Here is a 19,344-nt window from a genome sequence, read left to right as displayed (position 1 = left end):
AGGAGGACGGAGCCGATGGGGGGCTGCTGCTGGACGAGGAGGAGGAAGAGGAGATGGGTCTGGAGTGGGACGGCGAGGAGGAGACGGAGCCGCTGCCGCCCGCCCCGGGCCGTACGCCGGGCGGCGGCAGCAGCGGCGGCGGCAGCGGCGTCGGGGCGGCCCCGGGGGGAGCCGCGGCGGCTGCCCCGGGGGTTGGCGGTGGCGGTGGCCCCGGGGGGGCGGCGGAGGACGCGGAGCTGGAGGCGGCCTTGCTGCTGCAGCGGCCGGAGCGAGCGCGGCTGAGCGAGAACACGCGGCTGGCCACCCGCTACGCCGTGCGCATCTTCCGCGAGTACCTGAGCGAGAAGGCGCAGAGCCCCGACTTCGAGACGATGGACAAGGGGGCGCTCTGCCGCGTCCTGCGCTCCTTCTACGCCGAGGCGCGCTCCAAGAGCGGGCAGCTCTACTCCAAGTCCTCCCTCATCAGCATCCGCAGCTCCCTCAATCGCTACCTCAACGAGCCACCTTACTGCCGCACCCTCGACCTCACCAAGGATCCCGAGCTCCGCGCCGCCAACCTCACCTTGGCCGCTGTCATACGCAAGCTGGAGGAGCAGGGCGCTGGGCCGGTGGTGCAGAAGCAGGCCATCACCCGCGCCGACCTCCGCAAGCTCTACACCTGCAGTGTCTTCAGCACCCAGAGCCCCTTCGGGCTCCTCAACAAGGTCTGGTTTGAGACCTGCATGTACTTCTGCACCCGGGGTCGGGAAAACCAACGGGAGCTGGAGGAGGACTCCTTTGGGCTGGCCGTGGACGAGGACGGACGCAAGTTCGTCTACTTCAAGGCATTGGGGCCCTACCACAAGTCGCGCTCGTCCTCCTGGAGCAAGAAGCGGGCAGAGAGCAGCGACGAGGAGAACCTACCCCGCATGTATGAGACTGGCACCGAGTTCTGCCCCTATGCCAGCTTCGTCAAATACCTCTCCAAGCGCAACCCCCTCTGCAAGGCCTTCTTCCAACGCCCGCGGGACCACTGCAGTGAGGGTGACATCACATGGTACGAGAACAAAGCCATCGGCAAGAACCTCCTGGGCACCCGCATGCAAATGCTCTCCAAGGCGGCCAAACTCTCCAAGACCTACACCAACCACTGCATCGGCGCTGTCTCCATCGCCACCCTCAACAGCATTGCTGGCATCGGCACCAAGCTGGGGGGGCCGCAGCCACCACACCACCACCCCCCTCCCCACCACCACCTCCTCCACCACCCCGCCGGCAGGGGCTGCTATACCCCGGCCGCCCTCAACGGGGGGCCGCGGCCCCGGCCGCCTACTGCCAACCCCTACGTGCTGCCCAAAGACGGTGACGCTGCGCCAGTGAAGGCAGAAGTGGCTGCAGTGGCCCCAGCCAAGCGGGCCCTCTACGAGGCGGTGTTCCCGGCGGGGGCTGCGGCCGGCGGCGATGCTTGCGGGCCTTCCACCTCCCCCAAAAGACTCTGCCGCCGCCCCGCTGAGCCCCTGGACGCCGCTGCACCTGCCGTGGTGGTGGTCTCAGTGAAACATGACCCCCTGCCTCACCTCCTCCCTGAAGCCAATGGGCACAGAAGCACCACCTCACCCACAGTAGTTTCACCTGCTATTGTTTCCCCCACACAGGTAACCAGAAAAAGAAAAAGGAAAAAAAAAAAAAAAAAAGGTGGCAACCCCACACCCCATCCCACATAGCCCCTACTGCACCCCTCCCTTCCCCACCTCCCCCAAGGCTGGGCATTGATGCACACTGCCAGCTGCAGGGTGGCTCCTGGGGTGACTCTCACTGTTCAGGCACCCAACGAGCCTGGATGCGTTATCCAACTTTTTCGCCCCCCAGTTTTCTCACCCCCCACCACTGGTCCAGTGGCCGCTTGCTGCGTGCCTGTGGGTCAGATGCGAGAGGTGCCTGGGTGCTGCCCTGCTCCCCCTCAGCGGCAGCACTTACGGCTCAGCCTGGAAGGCTCCCCCTTTCCCTCCTTTTTCTTTCTTTTCCCCCTTTTTTCTTTCTCTTTTTGCGGGAGATGTGAGTCATGAAAGTCGGGCCAAAATAGTAGATAAGGGCGTCAGGTAGCATTAGTGTGTGTGGTGTTCTTGATGTGCTAATGAAGTATTTGAATAACCTCAAATGCAGGAAACAGCCAGGAGAATACTCAATTACACACTAGTAATGAGGGTGTAATTTTAAACTTCAGAAGTTAACAAGAGGGTTAATATGGCAATTGCATTCATCTTGTATTTGTTTATTTAAAATAGCTCTGTTTCCTGGCAGTGATCCTCTTCTTTTTTTTTTTTTCCTTTTTAATAAGGCAAATTGACTTTCGTTGCGTTAGTTGCTATAGCGGTGAAATATACAGTAAGAGCACAATTAAACGGGTTTAGGTGCAGCTTAACTGTGGAACGAGCCCAAGTTCATTCGATGTGTTTCTCTGAGGTAAAGCCGTCTCGTCAAAGCTGCTGCTGAGCTGTGCCTTAGCGTGCGCCTTGCGAACCCCCTCTGCTGTCTGCTGGTGCCTGCTCCCCGTCCCCCCCAAAAGTACCTCCCTTTCGGGTGTTTGAGCTGGAGCTAAATTACTTCAATTAAAGACTCGCTGCACCTCTGCAATTGGCTTGAAGTTTGGAAATCATTCTAACCAAATCTGTAAAGCGTAATAGCAGTTACGTCGTGCACCGTAAAAAGCTGTGTTTCAGGCAAGACCTTTGCTGCTGGCTTTGCCCTACACGATTACAAAACCCCTCTGACATTCTTTGTGTCAAGTAGTAACAGGGATGGCAGCCGTCGGCCGGAGAGCGCGGCGCTGGGCGAGCACAGGTATATGACATGCCTGAGCTGTTTCCCAAGTGGAAATACCAGTTCTGGACAGACTGACCTTTTCAAAGAGTTTGCCAGCTAATCAACCAGCCTGAAGGCTAATTGGGGCGGGGGGTGGGGGGGCTGGGGGAAGGGAGAGGCGGGCTTCCCGTGAATGCCTGCATAAGCACCTATGTTCTTTAAAATACATGTGACCTCTCCTTTCTAGCAGGGTTGGGTTTTTTTTTTTTGACCACTTCAGTGGAGTACTGTAGTTTGATCTCCTCCTGTGTGTATCTGGTGTCTCTGAATGGCTTAGAGGCTTGATTATGTGCAGATAATGTTTTTGTTCTAGCTCATTATTTCAGGTATAAGCTAATGCTCTTTGCTGTATTTAACCCCAGACTCCTCTTGCCCTCGCTTTTAATGACCTTGAAATTAATTTTGAAACTTCAGGCATAGTTTAGCTTTTTTACAGCAGCAGTGCATGTGAGTACGGGAAGGGGAAGAGGGAACTGGGCAGAGCAGTTCTGATCCAGTTAGCAGTAATGGAGTATGTGTGTCTTTAACCTGTTAAATGAGGTGTCTTGGTACCTTCAGTCATCAGACTGGAGAGCTGGATCTCTACCAGGGCCCACAAATCTCTTCACGCGTGCATAAAGCTTAGGTGAGGAGAAATCCAGCTGCTGTACTGTTTGTCTCAGAGCTGCGTTTCCTATGTCAAGCATTCGGAGCTGTAATTCTCATTAGTGGCGGGCTATGGGGAGAAAGGGAGAGCTATCTGAAATAGGTGATACAGCACACAGGCGTGTGCTATTTTCTTAAGTGTATCAAAAAAGAAAATGAGCAATCAGCAAGGATGCTAGACAGTGTGGGTTTTTTTCAGTAATTATATGGTAATGTTCATTCACAATTTAATGAGATAAACCAGCTGCCCAGCCACTTCTGTAGCTGAATCTTGCCTTTGCTACAAAACTTGTTAATTTAAGTCTTTAGGAGAAGGAAAAGTGTCTTTTTTTGTTTGTTTTTTTTAATCACCGATTCTTCTTGTGTCAGTTTTAACTTATGCACTTCTGGGATGTGACAAAATGAAAAAATATTGGCTGTGGAATAGATGTCCTTGGGAGAATGTTAATGCTAAACTTTTTCTCCCTAGCTACCTTTTGTAATAGTTACGCTGATCGAGGTCCAGGGCATTTCCCGGGGAAATTAATGACTGGCCGGGGTTAATGGCCCACGGCATTGCCTTAAGCCATCGACTCCCCCAGCCGGTCATTAATCCCCAGGAAATGCCCTGGCCCTCAATCGTTACTGCTTAATTATAAACAAAAGTTTACCAGGTCTTTCTACTGACTACATCCCATCGAGTAAGGTGACACTACATCCTGCTGTTGACAAATATTACTAATTCCTTGAAAACGTGAAGGTCAGAAGTTTGTGGTTTATTGGTCGTCTTTGTAATTATTCTTGCAGGGGACAGATTCTGGAGCTGTCGTGGACTTGTGCAGTGCTCTGGTGAATAAAGGGTGGCGTGATGAGTGGGTTTCTTAGCATGCGCATATGCTCTTTTTTATAGCTTTGATAGCATCAAGCAAGGTATGGAAAAGGTTAAAAGAAGGCACTAAATGGGACGTCTTCAATTTGCACTGACCACAAACTTTAAGTGCAAGAATCTGAGCAAGGATGTTAATTTTATGCTTTTTTTTATCGTGGTTGCTCCCATCTTTTGTTTTAGCCCCAAGATGATGTCTTTTCAATGCTGGGTTTGTAGGAGCCTCCTCCAGAGCTAGGGAAAGGCACATTAAATGTTCATCTTGATCCAACTATTGTTTTAGGTTGCAGCCTTGAGAGCAGCGTTCATAGAGTATGTTTTAAGTGTACAGCACTGTGCCATCATGGCACAACTTTCTTTTCGGTCCTTATTTGCTCTGAAGTGTAGCAATTTTCCTGCTGCTGACAGCAGTGCTTCAGTTCAAGTTGATGACAGAGGGATGTAATTTGGCTGTTGTTTCGTTTCTTGTGTTACTGAAAGATGAACAATAGCTAAAGTTTAAGCTTTTGGTGCTACAATGTGGTGGTAGCTGTTGAGATTTATAGATCTGGTACATGCTGAACTTACTACAGTATTAATACCCAAAAATAGGTCTAAGAAAATAGATTGGCTTCTGCCGTGGGTGAGGAGACTTGTGTGTCACTTGAAAATGCTTCTGTTACGTCAGTTCTCTAACTCAGTCGGGTTTCTCTGGGCCGCGTGTGAAGTGTTTCATCAGCTATTAAGATATCTACCAAACAGTCATTAAAACATGACCCACATGCATTTGTCTTGGCCGTTCCAGGGAATCCCTAACCATTTTTCCTCCTGCTTTAAATCCAGAGCTGGGTTTGATTTGGCGCATGTCTTTTTTGGTGCCTTATGCTCTCTTTGAAGGGCTGGCTTTGACCAGAACCAGAAATCGGGTTCTGACTGCAGCTTTCACAGAAGGTGTCAAAACAGTAGCACATAACAAATATAAGTAGGCAGCAGGCACAACTGGGAACAAATCAAAGTAACTAATAAGTTAGTTTAGCTCTTTTTAGTCTTTGGGGTTTTTTTTTTTGAGGTGGATAAGAATCTTTCTGCTTGTTCTTTGGTCTGGGAACATCCTACATTTCCATAAAATGGCCACAAAAAAGGCTTCTGTTCTGTACAAATGTTTGTAGTACTCTGACTAGAATCACTGCTAAGTGCTTTCTGGGCATACAGGGTAGGAGAACTCATCAGACAGCTTCGGGGAAGGGTGCTTAGGATGGCGGTGTTAGGATGCTAGGCTTTATTTCTATACAGATAATAGATGGGGCAATATCCCTATCTTAAAGGCTTAAAGTACAGCAGCTATTAAGACTGATGGCTGCTAAATACCTTGTTAGTTCTTGTGTCGGTAATTCTGTTGATCTGGTTTCAGAGGTTACTACTGGCTGCCCTGCTGCCTGGTTGGTGCTATCCTGTTTGATTAATGGATTATCCCAGGTTGCAAGAAAATCTAGGGTTTGCTTGGTGTCTTTTTAAAAAGAACCACTGAGGTTAAAATCTTAGAAGTGTGAGGATTAATGAACTGTAAAAACTGCGCCTACCTCAGAGGCTACTGTTTCTTGGTTGTTGTTTGTGGGTTTTTTAACAGAGAAGATTTTCACCTTCTAGTAAGTTACAAATGTGGGAAGTGACTAAGTGTAGAAGGGACCTATTATAAGTGATAGTGATCAAAATTGCTCTGAAATCCTCGGGAGACAGGGGTAGGGTAGTAGGGGTGTCAAATATGGTCCCCAAAGACAGCTTTCTTATCAATTTCTGTAGCAAAAGCCATGAATCCTGGCTATTGCTCTCTTCAGTGGAAGTCAGTGTTGTTTGTAACTGAATGCTTCTAAAGATAGTTGAACAGAGATCAGGGGTTTTTTTTGAAGATGGTAGGATATCCCAGGCTAAGTTCTTTATAACTAACATGAGGTTTGGTAGGCGTGTGATGTTTCCCAAGATAAGTGCAAGAAAAGCAGAATAGAGTTTAGGCTTAGTGGTTTTGTATACAGCTTTGGGGGCTGCATATGCACTGAAAGGAATGAAGGGAACTGTGTTTTCCTTCCTAGACTGAAGTTGGTCCATTTTGGATCAGCTATTGGGGAGGGGGTTGATTTGAAGTAACTCAGGAGAGTATTTCACAGAAGGTCTGAGAATGCTCTTTCGATACATGCATTTTCAATTGTGATTGTGGAGTTGAAGTCAAATACTGTCTTTGTAGGTCCTCTTAGTTGCATAGGTGTGATATATTAGAGGTATTAAATTTTGTAACTATTTCAGATGATCGTTTCTTCCACTATCACTTTAATTTTCAAAACATTTTTACTTTTTAGAAATTAGACTTCTTTTATTTAGTTGCATTATGTGAGCTAGTCAGAGAACTTGCTTGGTCCAGCCTTCAGTGATGGTAAGAATGCAAGAGGTGATCTGTTTTGTATAACTCAAATGAAGATGACCTTTTTAGTACAATTAGGAGGGAAAAATAGCATTGTTGAAGCACGCTGTATTTTGACACTTTAAAATTATACGGAATCCGAAATGACTATGTTGGTACTCTTCGTCTGTGCACATCAAAGATAAAATGCACAAACTTAAAGGCAGCAGAGAGCTTTTTTTTAACAAAAGTCTTCTGTGATTATCCTGTAAAAGATTTCCCATTGCCCACTGTTCTCCTTCTAGAGAGCAAGAGATCAGAAACTGTTCAGTCTAATTGGTGAGTCTGTATGACAGTGAGCTGCCTTATTTCATGTATGGTGTAGAAATAAATGAGTGCTTAAACCCTTTGAAACACACCACTACTGCAAAAGCCATAGGCTGTAATTAAATTGAATGTGGGCTTGTGTTGTCTTGTGCCCTTGGCTATAAACTTGATAACAGACCATGGTACACCCGCTATTGTGTTAGAAGCTGGAACCTAATTAGCAATGTTGTAGATTTTCAGTCACTTTCGAAGCCCTTCTGTTCATCTTTTTCCCTGTGTCCCTTCTTTCTTATTATTTTGCTTTTCTGTTTCTGAAGCAATAAATGCACCCTTCTTTTCAGAAGGAAATCGTTAAGGGCATGTAGCCAAATATGTACGTGCATGATAATTTTTTATCATATTTTGGATTCAAGGGACAAGTGTTGGTAACTGCATTTTATCTGATGTAGAAGAGATTTATTAGTGTTGTGATAGTAAAAATATATAATCATGTTTCCAGGGAATGCTCTTTCAGGCATTTGAGGGGGGAGTAAGGAAGGGATTGGAACTTCTTACAAAACCTTGATCTAAAAGTAACATTGGAAGACATACAACTGAATTCTGTTCTGGTTGTTTTTTGGGGATTATCCACAAGGAAAAAAAGCTCTTCCGGGCTTTTAGAAATTCATGTGCTTTTGCACACAGCCAGTTTTAGTTACTTGATCTGAAAACCTTCGAATTTGCTAAGGACTTAATCCCTAATGAGGACAAGTGCCTTTGATGTGTTCTTAATGTGCCATTTTTAGTTTGGGAAATAATAAAAGTTGTAGTGCACAGATGCAGTATGTACGTTTCCAGTAAATCCTTAGTTAATTGATATGCTTACGTATTGTATGCATCTGTACACTTCTGTCGCTAGGACAGATAATTTTAAATAAATTGAAATTGAGTTAAAATTTTAAGCCCTCTTCACTTACCAATATATGAGAACACTTTTCTTCACTGTGTGGTTAGGGCAGATCTGCTCCATATAACTAGAGTCCTGTGCATAGATACTTGAGTCAGCACCTCCTTGGGACTTCTCACTCGCTTCTTGTGTTGGCTTGAGTGATACACGGTGCTGATGTGGTCTGCAGTCTTTCTCGTACTTAAACTGGGTAGTGTAGCCTGGATACTCTGTTATCGTGTAGCTTTTGGCAAGGGGTAACCACTTCTCTTCCAGCAGTGGCACCAGCAGTGTGAAGCCGATGCTTCTGTAGTACTGTTGTGATTTTCCATGGGGGAACAACAGGAGTCCAGGAAGACAAAACTGATGTGATCTGCAGGGAGGCACGGGCTGTAAATCTCCTGGTGAAGTTTTCCACAGGTGCGGGTAAGAGAGGGGGTTTGAGTCTGGCTTTTTCGGTAGTGCAAAGCTTGTGGGGGTAGGTAGTTTGTTTAGTAGGTGCTGTTCAGGTAACACAGGCTGGAGCAGTCCATCCTTGCAAAAGGAGAAGAGCAGAAATCTGTTTATGGGAGGCAAGGTACGAGGATGAATTTTGTCTTTCCTTCTGTTTTCTTATCCCAAAGATCTTGTGGAGGTGCTGGGGCAATTTCTGAGCTGGCGCTTCTCTCTAGCACAGTTCTTCATTTCACTCTCTCCTCCTTAAAGTGCCCAGGAACCAGGTCTGATGATGCTGTCATTTGGTTTAGTTTGGTTTTCGATCTGGGGAGTGGGAGGAAGCAGAGGCTGTGTGGTTGGGTCTCTTGTGCTTGGTAGCTCTAATGAAGGAGCCACAGCTCTTGGGCTTCCTTGCTAATTGGTGCCTGTGTACGCAGTTACTACTTTTGCATCTGTCAGAAATGTAATGCGTAAATGAGTGACTTCCCTAAAACACAGCCGTATTTTAAGCTCCTCTTTTTTTAAAAAAAAAAAATGTGTGTCCATTTATGTATGTTTAAAATTTCAAGAGCGATTTCTCAACACCCTTCAGCTGAATCCTGAGCTTCTACTATATAGCTGCTTTTTTCGCTGCTGTTGATTTTTCTCCATATATTTCTAGTAGGGCTTCTAAAGTGGCAGGGAGAGGTTGGTCTGAAGTAAGGACAGCATACTGTGTCTGATGCTTTGACTTGGAGTTATTAAGGCCCAGTGTGGTTGTTCTGAGCTCTTACTCTAATCTGGGGTTACTGGCTGCGAAGCCTGTGCTCACCTTGCCGGTGTGAGCTCTTGTTTCATGGGTGAGGTGTCTGCAGCACACCCAAAGGAACAGCACCAAAACTCTCAATCATCGGTGGTTAATTACTGAGCGTCCTCTGACTTAAAGCTCCCCTGGAGAAGAAGCAGCGGAAGCATGTGGTGTGTCTGGCCGGTGAGGGGGTGGGAACAAGGGGTATGTGGGTTTAGAGTGAAAGACAAGGGGAAATCTGCTCACGTTGCCCTCCTCACCCCAGTTCTGCTTCTGGTGGGTTGAGACTGTTTTCTCCATGCACACGAAATGTGGGGAAGAGGAGGAGGAGCAAGGAAAGTGAAGTGGGCTTAAATAGCTTCCTTCTCTCTTCCCTTCTCACAAGGGCTGGCTGTTACCTGCGACATGCCTGATAAATTCCTTCCCTTGTATTGAAATCACCCTGTTCAGAAGTATGTGAGCCATCTGAAGTGCTGTAATTAACCCATATAGTTTTGATGCCAAATTAGGAGGACCGAACTATGAGAAGCGAGGCTGACAAATTGGAAAGTACAAATGGGAGCACAGATGCCATAACAGACAAACCTACAGCTGTAGCACAAACAGCGTGTGAATGTCACATAAAGAGGGAACCTGCTTGAATTGGTTGCCTTTTTGAGGGTTTCCCAGTGTTTCTAATAACGTCATGACTAGCAGTGCTCATGTAAAGGATGCTTGTACGCTCTTCCTCCTCATCTCAGATACGGCAGTGATACTGGATGCAGTTGTTTATCACAGGAGTAAGCTAGAAAATTATTACAGACCACGTTTGTGGTGATCGGGAGATTACGCTTTGTGTAGGTTTTTATCAAGTTTATCAGTACTAGTTTCCATATTGGGTTCAGAAAACGTTATCTTTTTCCTGCCATCATAACACTAGTTTCTGGAAGCTCTCCCTAGACCATTGCAAGATGAGGCTCACTTTTCTGCTCAGTTCTTTAAAATGCTTTTTAGCGGGGGGAAAAATAAGAAGATGCTCTAAGCATGTGGGTTTTGGCAAATAACCAGTTGAGAAAGAACTGTCTAGCCTTTTAGTAATTTTACACTTTCTTTTGTTTTTTATTTTGCTAATGTCTTTAAATTTGGTATGTATCTTGCTGGTTATCTCTCTTTGAAAATACAGTTTCTCTGAAAAACCCCCGCTCTCTCTTTTCCTCTGAAAATGCACACTAATCAGTGACTGGCAAACCTGGGAGAAGAAAAGTAACTTCTTGGAGGCAAAAGGGATAATGCAAAGCTCTGTGGTCCGTGAAGCCACATGACGAGAACTACCTTCTCTCAAACTGACTGATGTTGTTAGGAATATGATTTCTTTCCAGCACAAACACTTGAACAATTTATATTTCTTAGCAGGGATGGCAATGCAAACCCCCCAGCCTTTGACTCTGGTTCTTTCGCCCAACTGCTGTTTGAAAATTAAACAGGCGGAGTGGGACTAACATGGTTTCAGTGTCAGACTTAAACTGCTGCAAAGTCTTTCTGAAGCTGCTGCCAGTCCAAAGCAGTATGTGTAACACAGTTATGGTTTGATTTTTAAAAAGCAGAAACAACTTTAATGTCCTGTCAGAACTTTGTAGTTTTGCCTTCCTTTTAGGGTATTTGACATGCTTCTAAAGCAGCTTTGTTTCTGGTTTTCTCTTCATAAGTCTTTGCAAGTTACCTTTATTTTGATTTTAAATGCATTATTTTTGAAATGGCACCTGCATTTGCAGCTGGTTTCAATAAAACATTGTGAGGTTTTTTGATATCTCTTAAGTAGGGCCTGGATACAAATGTTTCCACTGAATGTATTTTTAGATATAAGCTGTTACCTTCGTGTTTAGACATTGAAAAGTATCAAAAGTAAGGAATGCCAAAAAAAAAGGAAAAGCCAGGTTCACTGTAAATAGCAAGTACAAGTGTGTCAAAATGGGTACTGAGTTTAAAATGTACAGTGACTCAAATAATACTAAACATCGTATTAATTGAAATGCTAATGCATTGGTGTATGGAAGTAGCACTACACTACTATGTAAATGGCAAAAGTATCCCCATGATACAGAGGAGGATAATTCAACACTTTTTTTAAGTTTACTATGGTAATTCATTAGGAAAGGATTCCTCACGCCTGTCCTAACGTGGAATTTTAACCAGTAAGTTTTCCTCAGTATGGTATATTCACTTCCAGACTGCTAATAGATATATTCAGGATCATGAATATAATAGTAGGCTAGATCCGCAGTACAGGATAATGATATGGTATTAATTGTTGCAGTCATGTAAAACGGACGGCAGACACTTTCAGAAGCTTATGTGTGGTGTTTTAATTGTTGAGAGATACCAAAGCATCAGGTCAAATCTGTATCTTTTCAGAAAAAGATATAATAGCTGATAAATAATTATTTTTTAGATTTCACAAAGCCACACTACTTTTGTGCTTGGTTAACTTAGCTGATGAATATTCTAACTTATTAAGGCATTTCTGTTTCTGTAAAGTGCTGGACTGATTCCACTGGACCCTTTTTTTTTTTTTTTGCTACAGGGTTGTGATCTTACATATGTTCGTTGCTGTAAAATGCTCAGGTGTGGTGATTTTCTGGCATTCTGTGAAGATTTCCAGTGACAGAGCCGCAACGACCACCCCAGCCTTCACAGCAGCGGCCCCTTGCTTGGCACATGGGGTGGCAGAGTCCTTCGTGGCCTCGTCCTTCTTGCGGTGACTCGGTTTGAGCTCCAGCACAAACGAATGCTAACACTTGAGGAGCGACCGTGCAGCCCTGCAGCAGGGATGCTGGGCACTGCTGCTGACAGCCTCTGTCTCTGGGCTCCTTGGGTCTTCTCAGGCTTTCCTCCAAAAAAGTAAACTAATGCCGTAAGGAAAAACTAAAATGTCCTTCCCCCTGCCCAAGTCGTTATAAAACTGAAAAGCTGCAAAACAAGCCCCAATCTGAAAACTATTCTCTTTAACATTAATGGCAGTGGTCTGAAATAGCTGCTGCCTCCTTTACCTGAAGGGACTAGATTTTAGGAGGGGAGGAGAGCAGAGCTGAGTTTACTGACCTATGTGGAGGTCGGGAAGCAGGGGTTAAATAACCGTGCTAGGAGGATTTTGAAGGCGGAACATAAGAATTTTGTGAGAAGAAAAAGATCTGGAAAAAATTTGAAATGGAAAATGAGGAGAGGGAAAGCAGGGTGAGAAAATGTTACCAACTATCTTGTTGCAGCACGTCAGTTTGGAAGATAGATTAATTTCTGTATACCAGTGTGCTGCTTCTGGATTAGTTTGATGGATTTGAGGAGTGGGAAGTAATGCTTCTGTTTGAAGAGGGGCTAAAACTAGAGGAGGAAATTAGGATTTTAAAAGAATCATCCTCTCCTAACACTAAATAACAAATGTAGTGGGCACTGAAGCAAGATTTGATCAAGGAAAAGATAGACCCAGAGGGTCTTTCTACTTTGAAGTGGAAATGCTAGAGCAAGATGTAAAAGAACAGTGAAAAGGGGAGTGGGGGAGAGTCTTGGTTTTCTTCAACTTTCAAGTTAGTTAAAAGTGAGTACAACGTAAATCAAGTACATTGTATTCTTGCTTCTTATGGAAATTAAAATCTAAAGTTTTTTTTCCTTAATCTTAAAAAATGTGACATTTAAACCAGTGGTTTCCTGTAGAGTTTTGTGTCGGAGTAAGTGTTGATTCTTGGGTATGTATCCCAAAAGAAATCCACTGTCAGCACAGTGGTGAATGGCCTATAAGCATTGTGTTTGTTTTTATGCCTAATGGACAATAAACTAGTTTCCTCAAGCTACCTGAAATAATCCTTGTAAACTAAAGTGTCTGGATCAATTCCTCATTCACATCTTATTAAAACTTGGTGAGGAAGTTGGGAAAACATGGTTTTGATCAAAGCGCTGTATAAACTAGTCATCTACTCCATTAATCTTTAAGCTACTTCATAAAATTCCTGAGAAGAACCCTGGTGGGTTACTGCTTTCAAAGACAGCTTCATCTCACCTGGATGCCAAACAGAGAGAGCAGCTCTCTAGGAGGGCATGAAGGAGCTTTACGTGGTCTAGAAGAGAGGAGACAGTTGGAGAGTCTTGTTTTTCCCATTTTTATCTGACTTGCAGTTTCCTAGTGGAATACTAAGGTGGCTGAATGACTTCCATGAATAGCTGTCTACATCCAAAATGACTTGTGTATGCTAGTCTATTCTGTATGTTAATGCCTGTATTTTTGTTGTGTAGTCAGTTCATGTTACATATGACAGCTTTAAATGCCTCAGTGTGCTTAATGAAAACACGTTTTTTTCCCTAAGGAAACAAATGTAGGGTTATAGCTCTGAGAAGTCAGGAATTTCTCATTGGTTCTGGTGATAGATGGCTGGATGCTAGCTTTCAGCAACCCATTCTTGAGAAGTTAAGCTGCTATCATACTGTATTCCACTTTTTTTCACAAATATATTTTAAACTTCTAGAGAGGCTCTTTTCAGATCTCTCTTCTATCAAGTTTCTGCCTATGCGTCTTAATGAGTAGGAGACCTCAGATCTGTATTTACAGCATCTGCTTCCGTGCTTTATATATGCAGCTATATCAAGATACATGGTTATGCACTTTATAAGAAACTTATTCAAGGAGAAGTGTTCATATATCTCCTTCTTGGCAATGGTAGAGGGATGCTCTGAGTGCTGTTTCGAAAGCAGTAGTACTGTGTTTTGGAGACACTGTCAAATATGCTGGTTTTGTTGTAATTTGAAACTCAAAGCTTTGTATTTTACTGTGGAGAAAAGTATGAGAAGTGGCCACCACAACATAAAGCCTCCCTGGAGTGAGAAGCGTGCTGCCTGCATGCTAGCAGGACAATGCCATGAGAGTAAGAAATTGTGCTTCAAGAGATAGGAGATGGCAATGTTGGAGATGGTGTACCAGGTGATTAAAGGCTATAAGGAGGAGGTGGGCTATGTGACTAAGAAAGCTGGTAAGAGATGTTGATCTGGTTGCACCAGCAATCTAGCCCAAAAGACGGTGAGGGAAGAAAGTCCTCATCTGTAGTAACAGGAAGTTGTTAGTTGTTCTTAAAGCAGGTGTTTTTGTGACTTACGTGAAAATTAGCAGTCTGGGTCGGATCCTAGTGGACAAGTATCCTCACAGCGGAGGAGGCCATCAGAACCAACACTAATTGTCACTCCTGTTGGCAGCCTGAGTGGTGAGCGGGGGGGAAGAGCGGTCCTCACCCCAGAGGTGAACTCCTGACCATCAGGACGGGCTGACATCTGTGTGAGGAAGCTTGTGCTGCTGGCGGTGCATTTGCTGTCTGGGCTTTGAAAGCGATGTTATCTAAAAGTAGCAGACTCCTGTACCAATTTAAGCAGAAAAACAAGACTAATGGCCAAATTCGTACTCTCCGTGTTTTTCACTAATCGTGAAAAATAGCAGTTGCTTCTCCATTCTCCTGGCTTCACCATCTTCTTTGTATAACTGCACTGACTTTTACTGATGGTTTCTTGAGTCTAATCATTTCTTAATGAAGCAGGTGAGTATATTTTATTTTATCCTGCATGGGCTTCTTTTTGTCACTCATTCTTGTTTGCCTCCACTCCAGGCAAAAATTACTTCCAGCTGAGAGGGGCTGGATGCATGTCATTCCAGAGCAATTGTAAATGACCCTACAGATTCTCTTGCAAAAAGCAGAACATATTTCCCCTCGGTGCACGCCCCCTTTTCTCACCTAGAATGCATGCGAGAAAGGTCACACAGGGCCACACGCGTGGGGGGTCTGTCCCCATACCCCATCCCCAGATCAGTGGCCAAGAGCAGATCTCTGTAGAAGAGAACAGGAATGGGTGAGTAGGTGATGCTTCTCAGGCGGGTCTTATAAAGATGTTTACCAGGTCCCCCTCTGAGGTTTGAGTGACGTGGCAGAAGGACGTTAATCATTAAAAAGCAGATATTAACACAATCACGTTGCGTTTGTGGGATGAGTGGACCCCTTTGCATTTTCCTCTTGAAGTATTTTGATGAGAATGTTGATTACAGACAAGGTAAACTTGTTTGTACTTTATTCATTAATAGCAAACTATAAACTGCCCTGCCTCCCCTCCCCACAGGCAAGGCACTTGAGGAGATGCCAGGCAATTAAAGTACTTAAGACAGTAATTACAGTCAAATATACAACAAAAATAAAATCACTGCACATGATTTTTTTTTATGCTTGGTTTTGTTCTCTGCATTTATTAAACCACAATTCTTGCCTCACGATTGAACAGGAATCTCTCAGCTGGTAATACCAAAGTGTGTGACAAGTTTGCTTTGGTTCAGCTGGGTATTTAATAACCTCTTTGATGCTCTTACTACTGAGTTCTTCACAGCTCTGAAACTCCTGCTTTTTAGCTGGATCATGGTATATAAAGCCAGCACACCTGTGAGTCTCAGTACTGATCAGGAGGGAGGTGGTACCAATGCCCTTCTGAAACTCTTCCTTTCTTGCTTTTCTTGCTAATTTTCTTATTGTACAAGGAGTAGCATTTCTCTGGTTACTGTGGTGCTTAGGAGGGGAAGACTGAATTAGGCTGAGGTGTTCAGTTAATAATCCATAGTTGGCTTCAAATATTTAAATATTTAAATTTAGCTGATGCATTTTAAACTTCAGAAATAAGTGTCCACAAACTTGACTTGTTTTGAACCTATGTAATGAGTTAGCGTCCTGCAGTATAAACTTATGCACATGCCAGCTCAACGTATTTTTAAGTGAAATTCTTAGTGACTTCAATATTCCAGATAAAGTACACTTGAAAAAGACAGAAACTTAGCTGTAACGAGATCCAGCTGGTGTGCATAAACCTTTCACATTACATTACATAATTAAGTTGGTAAGTAATGTATGGGGAAAAGTTCTTGTTGCTTATTCTTTTGTACTGCAGTTTTACAAGGCTGTATAAATACTGTAAGTATTTAATGGGGGAAATGCAGAATTAAAAGCAAACAGCAGATGATGTATGGAACAAAAACGTCGTAATGTGTAGTGTAGTATTACACTTTTGGTATTTAATATTAAATGACTGAAACTTGACAGTGTTCTGAATGTCACCTATGTTAAATTAGCTTTCACAAGAATAATTTCCAATTGATTAGTTTGATTAACGTGACTAGTTTAAAGGTAGATTGTGTTATGCTGGACGATATCAGAGCGTGGATTCCTTCTGAGTAATGTTTTGACCGGTCTTTTTATTCGGTCAAATCTACATCGCTGTGGTATTCAAAGCAGGGTACAGGCTCATGGATTCCTTACCGTAACTGAACAACATGTTCTCTTTTTAACAAACTGTAATTAACAGAAACATAAACTACATCTTCATTTATTTCAGTGGTAGAGCATGGGAGAGGAATGTGGCAAGGCATTCTTTGTGCCGCCGTCAGCTTAGTTGCCTACCTTGCAGTTGTTTCATAAACATCCTAGAAAGCTCCTGAAAATACTGAATGTGGAATGTGCCAAAAATGGTTAAAATGCAAGACTTTGTCCTCTGAGAGACAAGCCCTGGCAAATCTTAGCTTGATGTTACTGCCCTTGGCTGCCCTCCTCCTTTGTGGAAGGCTTTTGCTCCCTTGCAGAGTCAGCAAAAGGCACCGTGTGCCGGCGCTTCAGCGGCTACAGCAAACCTTGGTCAAGGGATGGTTATTTTTTCGGTGCTGTCGTCATCACCAGCTACTTGAGTTGTCATGTTTAGTCCGTGAACTGGAACACGGGAGGCATGGACATATGGTCTGTTTTGCCAGCTCTGCTACGGGGGTGGTAGCCTTGGGGAGAGGAGTGGTTAAAAAAAGAGTAGTCCTAAATTGCACAGCTATTTGCTGCCTGATGGTGAGTCTGGGCCCTCAGCTGTCCTCATGTAAAGGGAATGGTCAGGCAGGTATCATAACGTATTTAAAGCTTAGGCTGTTCCTCTTGTGAAGAGTGTAATTTACAATAATTGCTGCTTTTAATAATGAACTGATCTATTTGAGATGTCTCAATGCCCGCTAAACAGTTAAAATGACAACTTAATTTCAAGATGCTGTTACTGATGTAGCTATATTGACCTCAAGCTGTTTCAGGGGGAGTGTTATGGGGTGATTTCCATAGCAAAGGTATATTACTCTTAGGCTCCCTTCTACAGAAGGGAAACTGGATTTTGAACTAGAAATACATTTTCATTTGCCTGAGATTTATTCAATGAGAGGTGAAAGGAACATTCAGAATGTAAGTGAATAACAAATATATTTTGGTTTTGTGGGTTTGTAAGTTCCCATAAATCAGTCAGCAAGTTCCCAGTCGTGACAACCACATGCCCCATGCTCTGACATTGCAGCCACCGCAAAACTCAAGTGAAGGGTGCAATCAACCCATAGTAAGAGTGGCAAACTAAATGAATGGCATTAAAAAAAACAGGGTGCTGTCTTGCAGATTTCTGACTTAATTTTTTGCAGGCTGTCAGTACACTGACAGACTTAAAATTGCCCTCCCTTTCCTCTGTGGGTCCCCTCCTTGCCCATTGCTACTTAGTAAAGCAGCAAGCAAAAATCCGTTATGGAACTTTGTGGGGAAAGAATGGGCTGAAGACCTTTAATGGCTCGTTCGCAAGGATTTGATGTTGCTCGGTATTTTGTGATCCTTGTTTTTAAGGAAATGCTCGTGTTAACGAGCAGTTATTGTAAAATATGGAAAAGAAGTAGGTTAAAAGTCAAAGTAGTGATGGTGAGTGATTCTGGTTTTCTCTCTCTGCTCCAGGGGGGCTGAGGTCCCCACTGCTCCTGGTGAAGCCAGCATGAGGAGTGGGGCCACACCGCTGGGTGACTGGCCCGTCTCAGGGTTTCCAGCAAGGGTGAGCTCTGGACACACAGCCCAGTGCCACCCAAATGTCCCAGATTAAAAACCGAGGATAGGAAGCCTTGCTGCTCAGCAGCCTCGGATCGCTTGGCAGGGCTGAGCTTCTTGACAGCTTCTTGCTGCGTACAGGACTTGTGAATAGCCAGTGGAGCTGCCAAAGCGGTGGAGCAGTGGTCGAAGGTGCTGATAGGGATGTCTGTGAGCGCCCAACACCTTGGGTGCTCCCACTGCATGAAGTGGCATCGCTGGGAGCGAGGTGCGAACTCGCTTCAGCCTTGGAGTGGCTAGCTCCAGCACGCTGCCGGACTCTAGCCAAGCACTGGCCTGAGCCGACCCTGCTTGGCCCGAGATCCATCGGGGTCGTGGTGCGCTGGGAATAAGAGGCGCTTTGTTCCTCATCGCAGATACGTTGCGATTAAACTCAATAGTCATGAGGCGAGATTTACTGCTGTGCTCTTGCTGTTCTGCATTGCGCAACAGCACAAACACACAGAGAGCAAGCAAATTTGATCCGTGTTTCCTAAGGATTGTGAAATTCTCCTTCTGTATAAATTTGCTGGCTGAATTTTAAGCATGATTTATAAAAGGGTCTTTTCCTCTTATAGTAAACATGATTTCCCTTTCTGCAGGGCTGTAAGACAAATGTTCTTAGCCTGCAAGGTAACTTTTTCAGCGTGCTATCCTTAACGTGGTTTTGGCTCATCTTCCCTGCTGCACACTTACTAACTGAAGCTATTTAACTGAGATGCAACAGAAGAATATTGTTTCTTCAGCATTTGGACCTAATGCTGGCTTACAGGAAATGTAGAGCAAGGAAGGCATTTGTTTTGCACTTCAGAAGTGCAAGTGTTCAGAAGCTTTCTAAAATCCTCTGCAGTGGTTCTTATTTTTGGTCCATTTCGTCCGTCTGCCATTGCAAGCAGACTTTCTCTCGCTAATCTGTTGCCTGAAATACTCTTTGTTCAGGAAAGCAAGTCTCTTTCTGTTGTAATCAGGGCTAGGAATTCAGCTGCAATGTCACTCTTGGTGCTGTAGAGTTCACTGACTATGTTTTGCTTCTGGCAGTCCTAGCTTTGGCCCCTTCACACAGATCAATGCCAGGCTAACCCCATTTATTGCTACTACTGAATCAAAACTCTGCTTCTCCTATTTAATTTAGCTCAAAATAGACATAATGCAAACAAGCGTCAGCATGGCAAAAGAGCCAGAAGAAGAGGAGGAAGAAAAAAAAGGCACTCAGGGTTCTTTTGAATTAAAGATACCAAATGGTGC

At 44.3% G+C, this 19,344-nt stretch overlaps 1 protein-coding gene across 1 annotated transcript in view; it reads left to right on the top strand.

Annotated features, from left to right (window-relative positions):
- Positions 1-276: 276 nt before the first annotated feature.
- The window catches only part of KCTD1 (potassium channel tetramerization domain containing 1), a 67,762-nt gene continuing 48,694 nt past the window's right edge, over positions 277-19,344 (top strand). Inside the window, exon 1 of the mRNA XM_068396657.1 lies at positions 277-1,634. Coding sequence (XP_068252758.1) covers positions 372-1,634 — 1,263 coding nt within the window. The 5' untranslated portion in view covers positions 277-371. The remainder of the gene's footprint in view (positions 1,635-19,344) is intronic.

The sequence above is a fragment of the Nyctibius grandis genome, chromosome 3 (assembly GCF_013368605.1).
Source record: "Nyctibius grandis isolate bNycGra1 chromosome 3, bNycGra1.pri, whole genome shotgun sequence".
In the NCBI taxonomy this organism is placed as follows: domain Eukaryota; kingdom Metazoa; phylum Chordata; class Aves; order Nyctibiiformes; family Nyctibiidae; genus Nyctibius; species Nyctibius grandis.
This window is presented reverse-complemented; position numbering and strand designations above follow the sequence as displayed.